General features: G+C 53.1%; 3 protein-coding genes across 3 annotated transcripts; 1 reads left to right on the top strand and 2 right to left on the bottom strand.

Moving 5' to 3' along the window:
* Window positions 1-1126: 1126 nt before the first annotated feature.
* COCSUDRAFT_13727 (cytochrome b5) lies at window positions 1127-3660 on the bottom strand (the record flags this gene model as incomplete). The annotated part of the gene is made up of 6 exons (XM_005649606.1): window positions 1127-1256; window positions 1746-1914; window positions 2228-2336; window positions 2510-2624; window positions 2820-3029; window positions 3428-3660. The coding sequence occupies 6 exons, from the start codon at window positions 3658-3660 to the stop codon at window positions 1127-1129; spliced, it is 966 nt and encodes a 321-aa protein (XP_005649663.1).
* A 1391-nt stretch (window positions 3661-5051) lies between these two features.
* On the top strand, window positions 5052-10453 carry COCSUDRAFT_46591 (RCC1/BLIP-II; the record flags this gene model as incomplete). The annotated part of the gene is made up of 13 exons (XM_005649607.1): window positions 5052-5614; window positions 5737-5832; window positions 5932-5976; window positions 6087-6136; window positions 6427-6588; window positions 6913-7009; window positions 7270-7397; window positions 7976-8180; window positions 8479-8580; window positions 8758-8893; window positions 9208-9323; window positions 9760-9880; window positions 10194-10453. The coding sequence occupies exons 1-13, from the start codon at window positions 5429-5431 to the stop codon at window positions 10451-10453; spliced, it is 1704 nt and encodes a 567-aa protein (XP_005649664.1). The 5' UTR covers window positions 5052-5428.
* Window positions 10454-11063: 610 nt separating this feature from the next.
* COCSUDRAFT_22460 (malate dehydrogenase) lies at window positions 11064-13973 on the bottom strand. Its single transcript, XM_005649608.1, has 8 exons — window positions 13821-13973; window positions 13478-13576; window positions 13290-13400; window positions 13079-13135; window positions 12817-12936; window positions 12316-12525; window positions 11819-11981; window positions 11064-11571 (listed from the first exon to the last, which is right to left on the bottom strand). The coding sequence occupies exons 1-8, from the start codon at window positions 13959-13961 to the stop codon at window positions 11450-11452; spliced, it is 1023 nt and encodes a 340-aa protein (XP_005649665.1). The 5' UTR covers window positions 13962-13973; the 3' UTR covers window positions 11064-11449.
* Between the last annotated feature and the right edge of the window lie 21 nt (window positions 13974-13994).

The following is a 13994-nucleotide window of genomic DNA, read 5'->3' on the forward strand; positions in this document are numbered from 1 at the left end:
CACACTTGTCGCAAATTCAAATCCTGAGATTCCAGGCCGACGCCTGATGTCTGTCAACAGCTAATGCGGTGCAACGCGCATTACGCAGATTCCGAGTTGTCGATAGCGATTTGGAGGATATGCAGATGGCATGACCCAGAGGAATATTTTGCTTGGAAGCATCTCTGGGAAAGATGCTCGGGCCAAGGAATATTTCCGTTTGTTTACATTATTGACCTGCCGAAGGCGTTCCAAAACAGGAAACAGGGTACATCACGTCCTGACGTCGTCCTCCCGATGATGTGGAATGAGCTTTTCGGGAGGAGAATGGAAGGATAAAGGCCACGAGTGGTGATCAAGAATTATTATTATTATTATTATTATTATTATTATTATTATTATTATTATTATTGTTATGTCGGCAAACCCAAAGCCCGAAGGCCATAGGGCATACACAAAGAGTTTCTGCAGCCACATCTGTGGGGCCTGAAGGTCTGTCTGCAGTCCATGTGGTATCAGACTAATAGTCTGAGTTCAAGTGAGGCGTGCGTTTTAAGGAAAACACCACCACACCCACCACCAAACAATGCTACACAGCACAGCAAGCACTGCTCTCTCGTACCTATTGCAGCCGCGGCATGCCTTTGCGCAGACCAGCAAAGTTACCGTCCATACATGTGTGACGCCGCTTGATGCAGCGTGCACTAGTGGCAGTACTGGCCATGGCATGCATGCCAAAGTGTGTTTGCCGCATGCACGTGCCGCCGGCTGCAGCAATCTATCCACTGCACCGTGCATCGTGTGCCGGCATTGTGGCAATGGCAGTCACCACACAGTCCACCCAGTGCAATGGATCATTTTGGGTATCCGCGTGTAAAACAGACTGGCATGACCCATCCGACAAATACGAAGATATAAACTTTTGTAGTCATATTTAATAGGTTCTAGATTGTGTAGAGTATGCATCGGCGAGCGTTGCCCATCAATTACTGATTGCAACCAGCTTTCACAAGCTCTTAGTATCACTGATTATGGCATATTATGATAGCCCTCCCAAATTTATCTGCAGTGGTCAAAATCCACGCCTATAAGAACAGAGCATCTTGCAAATTCACGTAGCAACTTGCTCGTCTCCACACGCAGCTCCTCAGAAGCTCTTGAAGGCCTTGACTAAGGAGTCCTCGTCCGGCGGCTGCATGCGGAAGCGCCTGTAGCCGCGCAGCTGCGCTAGAAACTCCGGTGAGGGCCGCTCCTTGCAGGGCACCGCGGCCACGTCCCTGCACCAGCAAGATATAACGGTCACAAGAATCATCAAAAGGAGGAAAGGCATCTTTGGCAACTCTGCTTGCTTTGACTACATACGAGACATCAAGTAACATCAGCTGCACTGCTGCTAATCATGTGCTCTTTCCAGCCATGCAACACGCCAGGCAGCGGCTTCTGCAGACCTGTCAAGGTGATCCCTGTTCCCAAGACTGCATAGCACTTGAAAATTAATCTGAAGCAGAGCCATATGATACTGCATGCGAGCTTTGGCGTCCAGTGGTATCCTTGTCAGTCTGGCCCGAGCCTTCTAGGCTACGGGATCATTTGCTGGTCTGCCCAGAACACTTTCCCTTTCTACGCCAAAAGTGCTAGATGCACGGGAATCTCTTATATTTCCCAGGGAGGCCAGTGAATACTATGCGGGGCACCTTAAAATTTTCGGAGGCCCTCTCAAGCCATGCACTGGATGCGCAGAGTCAAGCAGTAGGTGCAGAACTCACCCGGGATGCACTTCGCCCACATAGAACTCGCGCAGGTACAGGAAGGACTCGCGCGAGGAGTGGTACACCTCGAAGAAGCGTGCGCAGTCCAGGTTGAGCGACTGCTTGGGGATGATAGTGGCGCCTCCGGGGTGCTCCGGCAGCCACCGCGTCACGTCCAGCACCATGCCTGCACGGTAGGGCACGGCTGTGAGAGCCTGCAGGGGCCAGACATGCAAGGAGTTCCACATTGGTACCTCCAGACCCTTCATTCCAGCGGAGCCCTAGATCCTGCAGCATGCCATCAAGACAGTAATGCAACAGACAAGCCGTATTGCAGACCCAAAACTACCGCCATTGAGTACAGTGAACCTGTGCCGCATGCTTGCATGCATCATCAGAGCGCTTGCGCTGCTCTCCTCACGCAATTTCTATCAGCACCCCATACAGTCTCTGGCAAGGCTGTAATGAGGAGTTGACTGAGAAGGATTCAAGAGCCCTACCGTCCAGGATGAGCCAGCACTGGCCGGCAGCATTGTGCGCCTTCACCTCCTCAAAGCTACGCAGCTGGATACGCGAGTCCAGCCTGCCCAGCTTGGCGCGGCAGTAATCCTGCAAAATTTTCTTCTTAGACCCTTGAAGGCAGCTCTGCAATGCATTGATGCCCCTACCACTGACTGGCCAGCATTTGCCAGCTGGCAAGCAGACAACTATGATGGTGCCAATGGCTGGGCAGCATGATGCATCTCAATGCACCCTCTGGCTTTTTCAGTTGGAGCTCTCACCTGCAGAGACAATAGGCCCAGGGCTTCTCCAGCATGCAGCAGGTCACCCAGGAGATGCACTGCGTAGTCTGGCACTGGCTGCCCCGCTGCGCCAGCCTCCAGATATATGAGGACCCTGCCAGCACCTCTGCCCTCAGCATTCTGCACTCCTTTTTACAAGACCCAAATCCTTTTCCCCTGGCTCTGGCTGCCTCTGACCTCTCACAAAACACCATACATTCCCCAGTTTTCAAAGTCTAGATGCCTGTATTCATAGGGCAGATAAGTTCAAAATCTGCCAATTAATGAGTGCTGGAAAGGGCTGAGGTACCTGTCAAAGACCAGGGTGTCCACATCGATGGTGACGGAGGGAACATCGCTGCGCACGGCCTGAGTGAGATTGATGCAGGGCCTCAACAGCTTGCGCTTGACTGGGAACACCTCGCCATCCCTCGTCAGCACATCTATGACTGCACGGGACCTGTCCCCAGAAGGTCTTGACCTGCAACAGCGTGTCACGTCATCACACCCTAAGCAGCGTCTAGGCGCTCCAATACAATTCACATGCTTGTTCAAAAAAAATGCAGCCCTGACTCGGCTTGAGGGTACATGCATGCCCTGAGGGAAAGTCACATGTGACAGTCTTTTTCCTGCACCACATAGATGGATGAAGGTGCCTCAGCATGCGTACCTCCTATTGAGTAGGACAAGTTTGCCGGTCACTGGGGGATTGGCTGGGCCTGTAGCTGGATTGCCCTCACTCAAGAGCTGGGGGCTGCTATATGAGATCTGTTGCAGGGCTCCGCCAATCACATCCCCTGCACAGTTGAGAAATGCAAGCTCGACGCATCTGTTGCAGGATATTACAACCCAACAATAATTGATGCAGCACAAGGCTGTTTCGAAATACAGGAACTGGCGGGAGAGTGTCAAGGAAACATCTGCTTGCCTTCTGTCAAATAAAGGGTTGTGTCGGGGGCGACCAGTCCCCTGTAGCAGTGGTAGGACAAAGTTTCTTCTCTCGCGGATTCGTCCAGTGTGTTCAGATTGGCTATCCTCACCACCAGCGCCAATCCATCCAGATGCACCATTACCAACTCATTCACAGCAACCACTCGACCAAACAGCTGCTTGCCGAGCACTTTTATCAAGCTCTGCGCGTCCACCTGCATGCATGCGTATGATCAATCCCCCCTTGATATGGGTTGTCTAGGGGATGCAAGAAATCGCCGTAGTCTCTAGTACCCCCTGGCTTGTCCATGTTGGGAGGAATGAGGAGGCCTGCAAGCGCTTAGAACTGCGGCATAGCATGCATGAGTGAGTAACATTTCTGCAAAGATGGGCATATTAAGTACCTGAAGTGTGCCACTGGTGGATGCCTGTCTGCTCCTGAACAAACGCACTTCTCCTTCCAAGTCGTGCAGATCAAAGGCTTCCTCTGCAGGTGGCTGCCAGAGGCTGCACATGAACCGATGCAGCAATCGTCAGAGGTGATACTGGTTGTGTCATTGTAGGGTCTTTAGCATTTCTTTTTGCAATTCTGACAGCAAGCCAGATAAGTTGATACAAAAGCACCTGAAGTCGTATGTCTCGCCAGGGGCAACATGAAGGTTGTGTTGCTGGACTGTATCAAGGCAGATGCAAGTCTCTGGTGCAGAGGTGTCCAGCCTGCAGAATGTTCTGGAACATCATGATGGAGCCCTGCATTCTTGCTGAGCTTGCAGCATCCACTTGCTCGGCTGGGAACAAGAGGAGTGACCTTTCAAACCTGAGGTTGAGGAGGCAATCAGAGCCTTTAGCCAGACAAAGGTATCGATATTTCTCCTGCAGCGCAGCATGCCATGCACCACAGCTTGCCGGGTGCAGCACTGCTTCACCTGTACCACAAGGCAGTGTTGTTGGGTAATAATGCCAGGGTTGGTCCAACTTGAAACTTGGGTGATGGACTAGCAGTCTTAACATTACCTGCGTTAGTTTCAAGGCCAAGCTTCTCAGCATTTTCAACTCGCAGCTGAAGGTTTAGTACGCCATCAGCCTGTCAAGATTGATGACATCGGTTTTAGGCTTGGATATACCGTGCCTGGCAAGGACAAGACATCCATTAATTCATTTGAAAATTCCTAGCACACCTTGTGGGATCCGTTCACAGGAGCTCCTTGATAGCTGACTGGGCCCAGCCCTTTCATGGACGGCACCTTCACAAGTGGGGCTGAAAAATTCGTACCGTGTGGCCCTTAGGATCCGTCTAGTACCAGATTTAAAGAAATAATATATCTAGAATTTAGTTTTGCTGGCATAGAGAAGCTATACGTCTGATATACAGTGAGGCATGGCGTGCCTCCACACACTTGACCCCAGCTATTGCTTCTAATGGCTTGTTTTTGCCCCTGAAATTGCATCGAGGAACATCATATAGCTAGTATCTGAATGGCAACAATAAGTGGTGATTCTGATGTGACTAGACCATGATCGGATGAGTCACCTAGACTGATCAATGCCCAAGCTCGAAGAAGAACACCTTGCAGCTCGGCATCCCTTCGCAGAGAACAGCGTGCTTCTTGAAGATACAGCCTGCTTGCTGTGACTTTTATTCTACGTCGCTCGGCACAACGAGGTCTGAGGGTTTTCATATACGTGGTAATCATCTAGCTGTGTCAGGCCTCTGCTATTGTATGGGGTTAAAGTCTTATTCTTTTTAGGCATCTTTTTCTTATTGGATGGATCCCGTATTGCAGTGCAGAAGCAATTTGCCGTGATGATCTGCAATCGGACACCTTGGCACGGAATAAGGTGTAACAGCCAGAAGCCTTTGGATTGTCCAGATCCCCAGTTAATTGTAATCCTCAGAGAGCTTGAAAGGCTATAAATCTCTCGATCGTGTGCCTTGTGCACTTCTCAGTGACACACTACAGTCCAGGGGACTTGTTGCTGCCCACCACTATGCCTACTCCTGCACCCGAGACAGGCAACAGCGGCGTCAGCAGCAATGGCAGCCCAGAGCACCGGCTCCTGCTGAAGCAGAGCAGCAGCGTGGGCTTCCTGTGCAGGTCTCTGCCACAGTATGTGCAGAAGCCCCCAATCGAGGCCGTGGTCTTTGGATGGGGTGTTAATGAAGACGGCCAGCTGGTATGAATCCCAAAATTCTCCAGTAGCACCTTCCTCACATGCTGCAGACATGGCATGTCAATCTTGATACTGTGAGGAAGTTTAGCATGCACTGCGGACTGAGCAGGAAAGTGCATTGGCAGGCACTGGATGAGGCTGAGAATGTGATGGCACCAAAAGTGTTGGAGGCGCTCTTGGGAACCCGATTCCAGGGGAGGGACTTTCTGAAGAGCCCCCTGGTGCGTAGCCATTTCCAGACTAGCATTCTGTGCACCTTACATTCGACCTTCAGCCAGTCACTCCGGCATTTCTTGACATGGGCTCTTGTGACATTGCAGGTTTGCGGCAGCAGATGCACTGTGGCCATTGATGCTGATGGGCAGGTGGGTAACCTACACTTGCCACCTGCATCAGACCCTTTACCCACTCTGTATCATTACATCAAATTGAGTACATCAAATTGAGCTGTGAGAGTGGGTTGTTGCCTTTGCAGGTGTTGTCGTGGGGATGGAATGACCGGGCCACACTGGGCCACAGTCACAGGTACTCAACCCAGAAGGCCCGGCAACTATTACTTTTGCATCCTTCGGGTGGCCTTCAACAGGCATCAGCCCACGGTGTACACATGCAATTGTCTGAAATTTCCGCAGAATTTGCTGTGTGCCCGTGACAATACTGCCTTTCTTTTTTCTGCCAGGCCACTGCAAGGCCACACCGCGGCTCCCTGAAGGCCGCTGCGATTGTTCACCAGCAGAAGAGGAAGAAGGAGCAGCATTCATCATGACTGTCCTGCAGTTGACTGTGAATGATGACATGCTTTGCTGCATTTGCAGGGAGCATGAGCGCAAGCCCAGGAGGGTGGCAGCGCTGCGAGGCATGGAGATCACGCAGGTGTCCACAGGGGGATGGCACTGCCTGGCGCTGGATTCAGCCGGCCTGGTGTACGCCTGGGGCGGCAACGAGTATGGGCAGTGTAATGTGGAGTGGAATGTCAGGTGCAAGCCCTACTAGAGCCGCCTGCTTTGGTATACTGTCTTCCAAGGATGCATGCATGTCCATTAACGATTAACGAGGTATCTGCTGCTGCTTGGCATGTAACCCTAATCCCCCTGGCAGCTTGCTTTTCTTGTGCCCATATAGGGGGTTGGATACTTGCACGATTCACATACTATGGTGGGGACAGGCTCTACCCACATTGTTTACATTATCCTGAAGGTTTTGCCGGTGGAAAGAAATCGGAGGATGCACAAGAGCTCCAGATTACAGGAAAATAGAGGTGGCCTAGTGTGGCTCTGCCTGAGCAAGCCTGCCCTGTGCAGGGATGTGGTGCAGCCGACGCCGTGCGTGCCGGGGCTGCGCGTGAAGCAGGTGGCTGCCGGCGGCATGCACTCCTGCGTGCTCACCGACACTGGCGAGGTGTGGCTTGCCACCTGGCGTTAGGTGTCACATACAGATGTAATTATACGTCCTAGTGAGTGGCAAGAAATGTGGTGAATTGGTCCTGTTGGCAGCTGTGTAGTGCTGAAAACGGTGCAAAGTTGCCATTCTGACCTCATCCACGACTTTCCTTGAAAACTTGCATGTCCCCTCCTCAACAACCAGTGTTGCTCTTGTAAGACCTTTCATTTGTCCTTGATATGAATTCAAGCTCTTGATGGGTCTGATGGCTGCGGCAGGTGTGGACATGGGGCGAGCCGTGGGGGGACTTCTCCATGAAGGTGGACCGCCATCCCAAGAAGGTGGAGGGCGCCATCGACATCGTGAAGCTGGCATGCGGCGCCTTCCACAACCTCGCCCTAAACGCGTGAGCTGCACCCTTCTTACCACATGGACCCTCCCTGTTCCTCCATCTGCGGCACCCCTTTTGTTCTTCACCCAGCTGCGCTCGCGCAGCAGAAAGGGAGTGATGTAAGAAGTTGGGTCAGCCTGCTGTGTCAACACGTACTCCTATGTCTTGGTACAATGCTTTGACCTGCGTCTTGGCATCGCTTGTCAACGTTGCTTGAGAGCAGAGCGGGGTGCCTTGTGCCGCACATGAAGAAGTCATGGCCTCAAGAGTTGGCAGTGAAAATCTCATGCGACGGTGCTTAGTAATTGCAAGATAATGAGTACCAGCTAATTGGTATGCCAGAATGTATTTCTGCAGCCGATGCATTTGCCTACTGTTGATTCCATCTTTGTGAGGCATGCCGAGGGGTTTGAGACCTTCTTATTGTTGAAAAACATTGCAGCTCAGCACTTCGAGTGGAAGCGTGAAGCTGAGACTTTGGCGCAGGGCCGGGCATGTGTTGCTCAGATAATCTAATTCAGGCTATGCATGCCTATTCTTGGCTTCCTTTTCTGTATGGGATGCCAAGCAGCGACTAGGTTTAATTTGCGCAGGGCTGGGGAGGTGCTGGCGTGGGGCATCAACGACTTTGGGCAGCTGGGCAATGGGAGCACCTTCTACGAGACCTCCCCCACGAAAGTTCTGGGCCTGGAGGATGTGCGAGTGGCCGATATTGTTGCCGGCGGCTGGCACTCCCTCGCGCTCACCACCGAAGGAGGCGCGCACCCACAGATTGAGTGCGCAAAAGCGGGGAAGATGGTGTCACACGCATTGATTTGAATGCATGGCTTGCTGGCAGTCACACGCCACATTTGGCCACTTATGCCAAATAGTGATAGCTCTCCCCCAACCCGACTGTGCAGTCCTTACCTTGGAGTCACATTATAGAGGGCTCTGATATTGCACCCTTCTGCATGGTTGGGCATAAGCGAGGTACGAAGGAGTTTTTGTGCTTGCAGCTGCAGTAAGAACTGCAGGCAGGTTGCTGTCTTTCGCGTCCAGCCACCGTGACTCTAGTGGCAAAGCATGACTCTGTGCTGCAATTTGGGGTGCAGAGGTGTTTGTGTGGGGCCGCGGAGAGTACGGCAGGCTGGGGCTGGGCGACAGGTCAGGGTCCAGCAAGCTGCGCGCCACAGGAGTCGCCTTCAAGGAGCCCGACGTGCGCATTGTGCAGGCGAGCACCATGTCCCCCCTCTGCTGTTCTGCATATTGGCTATCATATGTCATACACAGATTCAAATGGCTACATGGTCTCAGACCTTTGCGTTGGTGTATAGAAGCCGTAGGATCTCCAGTGCGAAGAAGGGATCTGCTGAAAACATGCATGCATGCACAGGCATCCTGCGGGGGAACCCACACGATGGTGCTGACATCGGAGGGGCGAATCTACACCTGGGGCCGAGGCTCCTTCGGGCGGCTGGGCACAGGGACCGAGAAGGACTACCTCTCCCCAGTTGAAGTGTTCCTCCCAGGTGATTACCAACTACTCCAAATTGGCCAGCACATGCTTCATGACAAAATGCGGCGTACATTCTCAACATCATATCTGCTCAAGAGCACTGTCCAAGTCAGGTCAGATGGGCTTTGTGATATCTACACTCTGGTGCATGACAGAGAGGAGCCAGCCAACAATGACATGGTGGTAGTACAAAGTGTTAACTGTTCTCCCCTAGCATCCTTTTTTCAGTTATGCCAGTGGTCCAAAAAATCTCCAAACAATACGCTTGCCAAATTTCTCCTTGAAAGAGGTCAGCGGGGTGACTGAGGTGACTAAGCGGTGCTTCAGGCGGCCCGGAGCGGTGGCGCGTCATCTGCTGCGCGTCGGGCGGCCGCCACAGCCTCGTGCTGGCGCTGCCGGACAACTCCGACTCCGACCGCACCGCACGCATGCGGATCGCCGCGGTGCGCTGATGTCCTCTACTGTGACATGCCCTGGCACCTTGATGTATCCCTTAATTGCACCAGGTGGGCGCAATGCAGTGGCATCTTCGAGCAGCCACCCACCCGCCCAGAGCAGCTTAGACATGGGCTCAGTGAGATTGAAATCTCCCTGCAGATGCCGGCAGCCGGCATGTTGGGCCCCGTGCACCTGTCCATCCCCACACCAATAAGCTCTTCAAATTTAAGTGTTCGATTTCCGTGTGTATCGGTATGCCGGCCCCCAGTTCAGCCGCAATGCCCTCCACTACACTGCCACGCGGCTGTTGTTGCCTGGGCAGCTGTCAGGCGCCTTGCTCTCAGCTTTTTAGCTCCCACATGATGACCCCTCGGTCTGCGGCTTCTGTGAGGATCCTGCTTGCTTCTTTCTGTCAGCTGAAAATTGGTTTTGGTATGTCAGGGTCCGGCGCTAGGCGGCAGCAGCGAGGATGGGAATGATTTGGAGGGCGCCAGCGACGGCGAGGTAGGAGTCAACCTGGAAGACGGCATCGACCATGAGGACGACGTTGCTGACATAATGGGTGCGCGCACACCGCCTTCTGCTACACACCCACAAACATACTTGAGTGCCGCAGCTGGCTTTGAATGTTTTGCAGGAAGCTGTTTTTAACGCGCTTGTCTGTTTCCTCAGAATACTTGGCATCTTGTGCACTACCTGCAGCCATCTATCAGGTGCTGCAGATATTTCATAGAATGCATGGTGTTCTGAGGATGCGGACTGACTATTAACCTGGCTGAGCAACGCATACAAGGGTTGTTGAGGCTGCAGACGAGTCAGCCCTCCTAACTGAGCATAAGGGGTTCATAAAGATTGAACAGTGGTGGGGCGTGCAGCGGCGGTGGAGAACGGGGGGGACCCGGGGGGCATAGGGGGACTGGTGTCGCGCCTGGAGTGGAGCGAGCTGGACCGCGCTCGCAGCGACGAGGAGCAGCTGGCGGCGTCCAGCCTGGCGGCCAGCGCGCCCGATGGCGCGGCCCTGCGCGCACACGGGCTGCTGCACCACGAGGGCGGCTCCCCCGACGGCGCATCAACCCCCACCTACGAGGGCCACCCCCGCATCAGCGCCACCTATGACATCCCAGCCGATGACTAGGCCGAAGACTAAGCATTAGTCAGGCGGCCTTTACCACACACGCCTACGTCCGACAGCCACCCCAGCATCAGCACTGCGTGCGACATCCCGGCGAATGACTAAGCTTCAGTCATTTAGCTGGCGCCTCCATGCCTTATACTTGAACGGCTGCCCCCGCTGTGACAAGGCTGGCATTCACATGATACCACATGTGTGAATTACATCAGCTGATGGGTGATTGTGACCCTTGGGGTGATCATGTCATGTTTTTAAGTGACTTTGGGATGGCCGAGTGGGGCATGTTTGCCTGGCCATGGACCAGCAGAAGACTGAACCCCCCTGGTAACTTTGCACAGTGACACTAGAGAAGCATCAGCAGAAAACAGAGGACAATGTGTTGCCACCATGGCGCAAACGTCTCACCAAAAGGGCTGTGTGCTTGTGTGGCTTATGTGCCCATCTGGGTAGCAATATTTTAGATTGTATGAGGCTTTGCGTTTGCAATCGATCCATATTTCTGGCTAAGACATGACTGGAATCTCAGGACTGCATATTCTTTATTAAATGACGACACAATTCAAATGTAGTGTAGACATGATGCATGTTGGTCGGGATGATTTGTTAGTCACTAGGCAGGTTATTCATTGAATGAGCTGCTGATCCATGGTGATTGGGCACTTATGGCAACAAATTAAAGATGTATTTGTTCAATGCTCAAGAAGCACTACTGCTTTTGCCAGGCGTCCAGTTCAAGTCATGAGTTGCACTTAGGATGCATGTTCACACAACACCTAAAGACACTGGTTGACCACCTTCACAGAGTGACCTGTGCATAATAGCCCGATTCAGGGCTTCCTATGCACATCCCTAACCTTATAGCAGTGGCTCACCATGAGCCTCCCTGCCGACCCTAAGCTGTACTTTATGCTGAACACACCCCAAACCCGGACCCAATTACAATTCAAAATTTACGTCCTGTGCAGCTTTGATGCAGAAGCTAGAACTGCTGAGGCCGTTCTAGTTGCTGTGGGCAAACTCGACGCCCTTGGCAATGGATGCCTTGAGCTCGGGGATGGCGTCCTTGAGGCCAGCCTCCTCAAACTCTGTCAGCTCTCCCAAACCCATCACCTTCTCGATACCTGCACATCACACAGCAGCAAGCTCTTACTCTGGGCATCAGTGTTATGCACTCACTCAAATGTGAGAAACTTGAGAGCGCCTCAGTCAAGACGGACCGACCACCAGTCATGCTATGGACATGCAGCATAAAGAGCGCAACGCTAGCCTACATTTTACAGCCAGTCAAGGACACACAGACAAACTGAAATCATGTTCAAAAGAATTTCATGCAGTACAGAGCAGCGAACGGATTGCTGGAGGACGCACCGTTGGGACCCAGCTTGACCTTGGAGGAGAAGAAGGTGAGCTCCGGGACGATGTTGGACTCGACGAAGGTGTACTCCTCAACGTCCGACTCGCCGTTCAGGCCGCGCAAGCACGCGTCAGCAAACAGCGCGCCAGCGTATGCCATGGACAGAGTGGCTGACCCCTGCGCATCATTACACACATCAGGATACGCTTTTGCAACCTGCAGTGCAGCTGTCTCACTCTGATGCAGTGGTTGATGGCAATCTGAACGCTGAGCCTGCATGCAATAGACCCAGACAGCTGAGCAGTCTCCTGTTGGTGCAACATGCAGCTTCACAGCCATCAGGATGCTCTCATGCCTTATGCCTCCTGCCACACTTGCCAGCCACAGAGCTCCCATTGCTCCCTGCCCTTGTCCACCGAGCGTGCATGCCGCAAACAGTGCTCCACCCTAGATGTCATCATCCCAGGATGCAGGCTGTGAGGGGCAGAACGAAGGGGGAAATAAAGTGCACCTTGCCGGCCTTGGCCTGCACGACCTCGGTGCCGCCGTCCTGGGTGCGTTTGGTGAGGGCCACCAGCTCCTCCTGGGCCAGGTCCTGGAAGGGCGTGGCCTGGCTGAAAAACGGCAGAATGGTCACGCCCGCGTGGCCGCCCACCACCGGCACCTCCACGTCAGCCACCGGCAGGCCCTTCTTCTCCGCGTAGAAGGTGCGCGCACGCACCTGCGCGCACATGCCGCCATATGAGCGCCGCACGCACGGTATGGGAACTTGAATGCAATATCATACGCCCCCCGCTGACGCACAAGCAGGCAGATGCTGCAGCGAGCAAAGACGTAAAGTTGTGATGCGCATACACAGCAGCACCATGTGGGCAGCAGCTCTTGCTGGGTCCACATTCTGCATCAGACTAAGAGCTTCCACTAGGAGCTTGGATTTCCACTGCTGTCTTGGGACGATGTATTGGAGGTTGGGCTTGTCGCGATATAGGTGAAGCAGGGGACAGAAACGTACAACGTCAAGGGTGGTGACGCCGAAGAGCCTCCTGGGGTCGTAGACACCCGCTGCCTTGAGCACCTCAGCAGCGATGGGGACTGTGGAGTTGACCGGGTTGGAAATGATGTTCAGGATGGCCTGCATGGTCATGTGAGAAGGTCAGGAAGACTCCAGATTCTCGTGATGCAGATCCATTCCTCAGGTTCTCCCAGGATGCCATAAGCATAGTGCGCCATGGGCTGTTCAAAAGTTGTTTTGAGCAGGCAAGTGTTGAGCGCACCGTGGGAGCGTGCTGGGCAACAGCGGTGATCAGATCCTTCACGATGCCTGCATTGGTCTGCACAAGAAAGTTTTTGTCACCACAACGCTTGTCGTGAGCACTGCACCATATCCCTCGGCTCCAATGCGAGAAGTGTTCACATGCTTTCAAGGGTTGAGCCATGACAATTGTCGATGTTAGAGGAAGATTGCCATATGGAAGAAGCATGCACCTTGAACAGGTCATCACGAGTCATGCCGGGCTTTCTTGGGACACCGGCAGGGATGATGACGACATCAGCGCCCTTCAACGCTTCCCCAAGCTGCTCCGCGCCAGCATAGCCCTGCAGCAGGAAGCTACCCCAAGTGAGATCAATGTGAAATTTATTGAGTTGGCCACAGCTGCTGATCAGAAGCGTACCTTTGTCTTTGCTTTGGAGTTGATGTGACTAATGTCCGCTGCCACACCAGGAGTTCCCTGGATATCGTACAGGGCCAGATCGCTGACGTAGGGGTTCATCTGCGAGCAGCATTGCAGGGATGAGTCTTAGCTGCTCAGAATAACACGAGGAAGTAGGACAGCCTCAGAGCACAGTGTTGGCCAACAACAAATGTACTGAACACAAAAATTACATGCAACATTTCCCTGATTCTCATAGAGGTCGCGCCAGATCTGAAGTCTTGAGCGCTAGTATCTGTCAATCATCATGAAAAGCAGCAAACATCAGGATTAGATCTCCATTTATGCAGCATGAACATCACACCTTCATGAGCAGACTCAAAGGTTGCCCGATCCCACCAGCAGCGCCAAGAATAGCCACCTTCCTGTCAGGATTTGCTGCGTTGGTGTAGGCGCGCTCACTGGCGCGCAGCACATTCTGGGTTACGCGCAATAGAGACCTCATGATGCTGCAGACTTGGAAAGGTTAAGATTACAG

The sequence above is a fragment of the Coccomyxa subellipsoidea genome, assembly GCF_000258705.1.
Source record: "Coccomyxa subellipsoidea C-169, whole genome shotgun sequence".
Taxonomy (NCBI): Eukaryota; Viridiplantae; Chlorophyta; class Trebouxiophyceae; family Coccomyxaceae; genus Coccomyxa; species Coccomyxa subellipsoidea.

Coding starts and splice junctions, on each gene's coding strand:
- COCSUDRAFT_22460 (XM_005649608.1), bottom strand. CDS start 13,961: ATGAGGTCTCTATTGCGCGTAACCCAGAATGTGCTGCGCGCCAGTGAG. Junction 13,577..13,820: donor CTTTGAGTCTGCTCATGAAG/GTGTGATGTTCA, acceptor TGCTGCTCGCAG/ATGAACCCCTACGTCAGCGA. Junction 12,526..12,816: donor GCGTCACCACCCTTGACGTT/GTACGTTTCTGT, acceptor ATGTGCGCGCAG/GTGCGTGCGCGCACCTTCTA.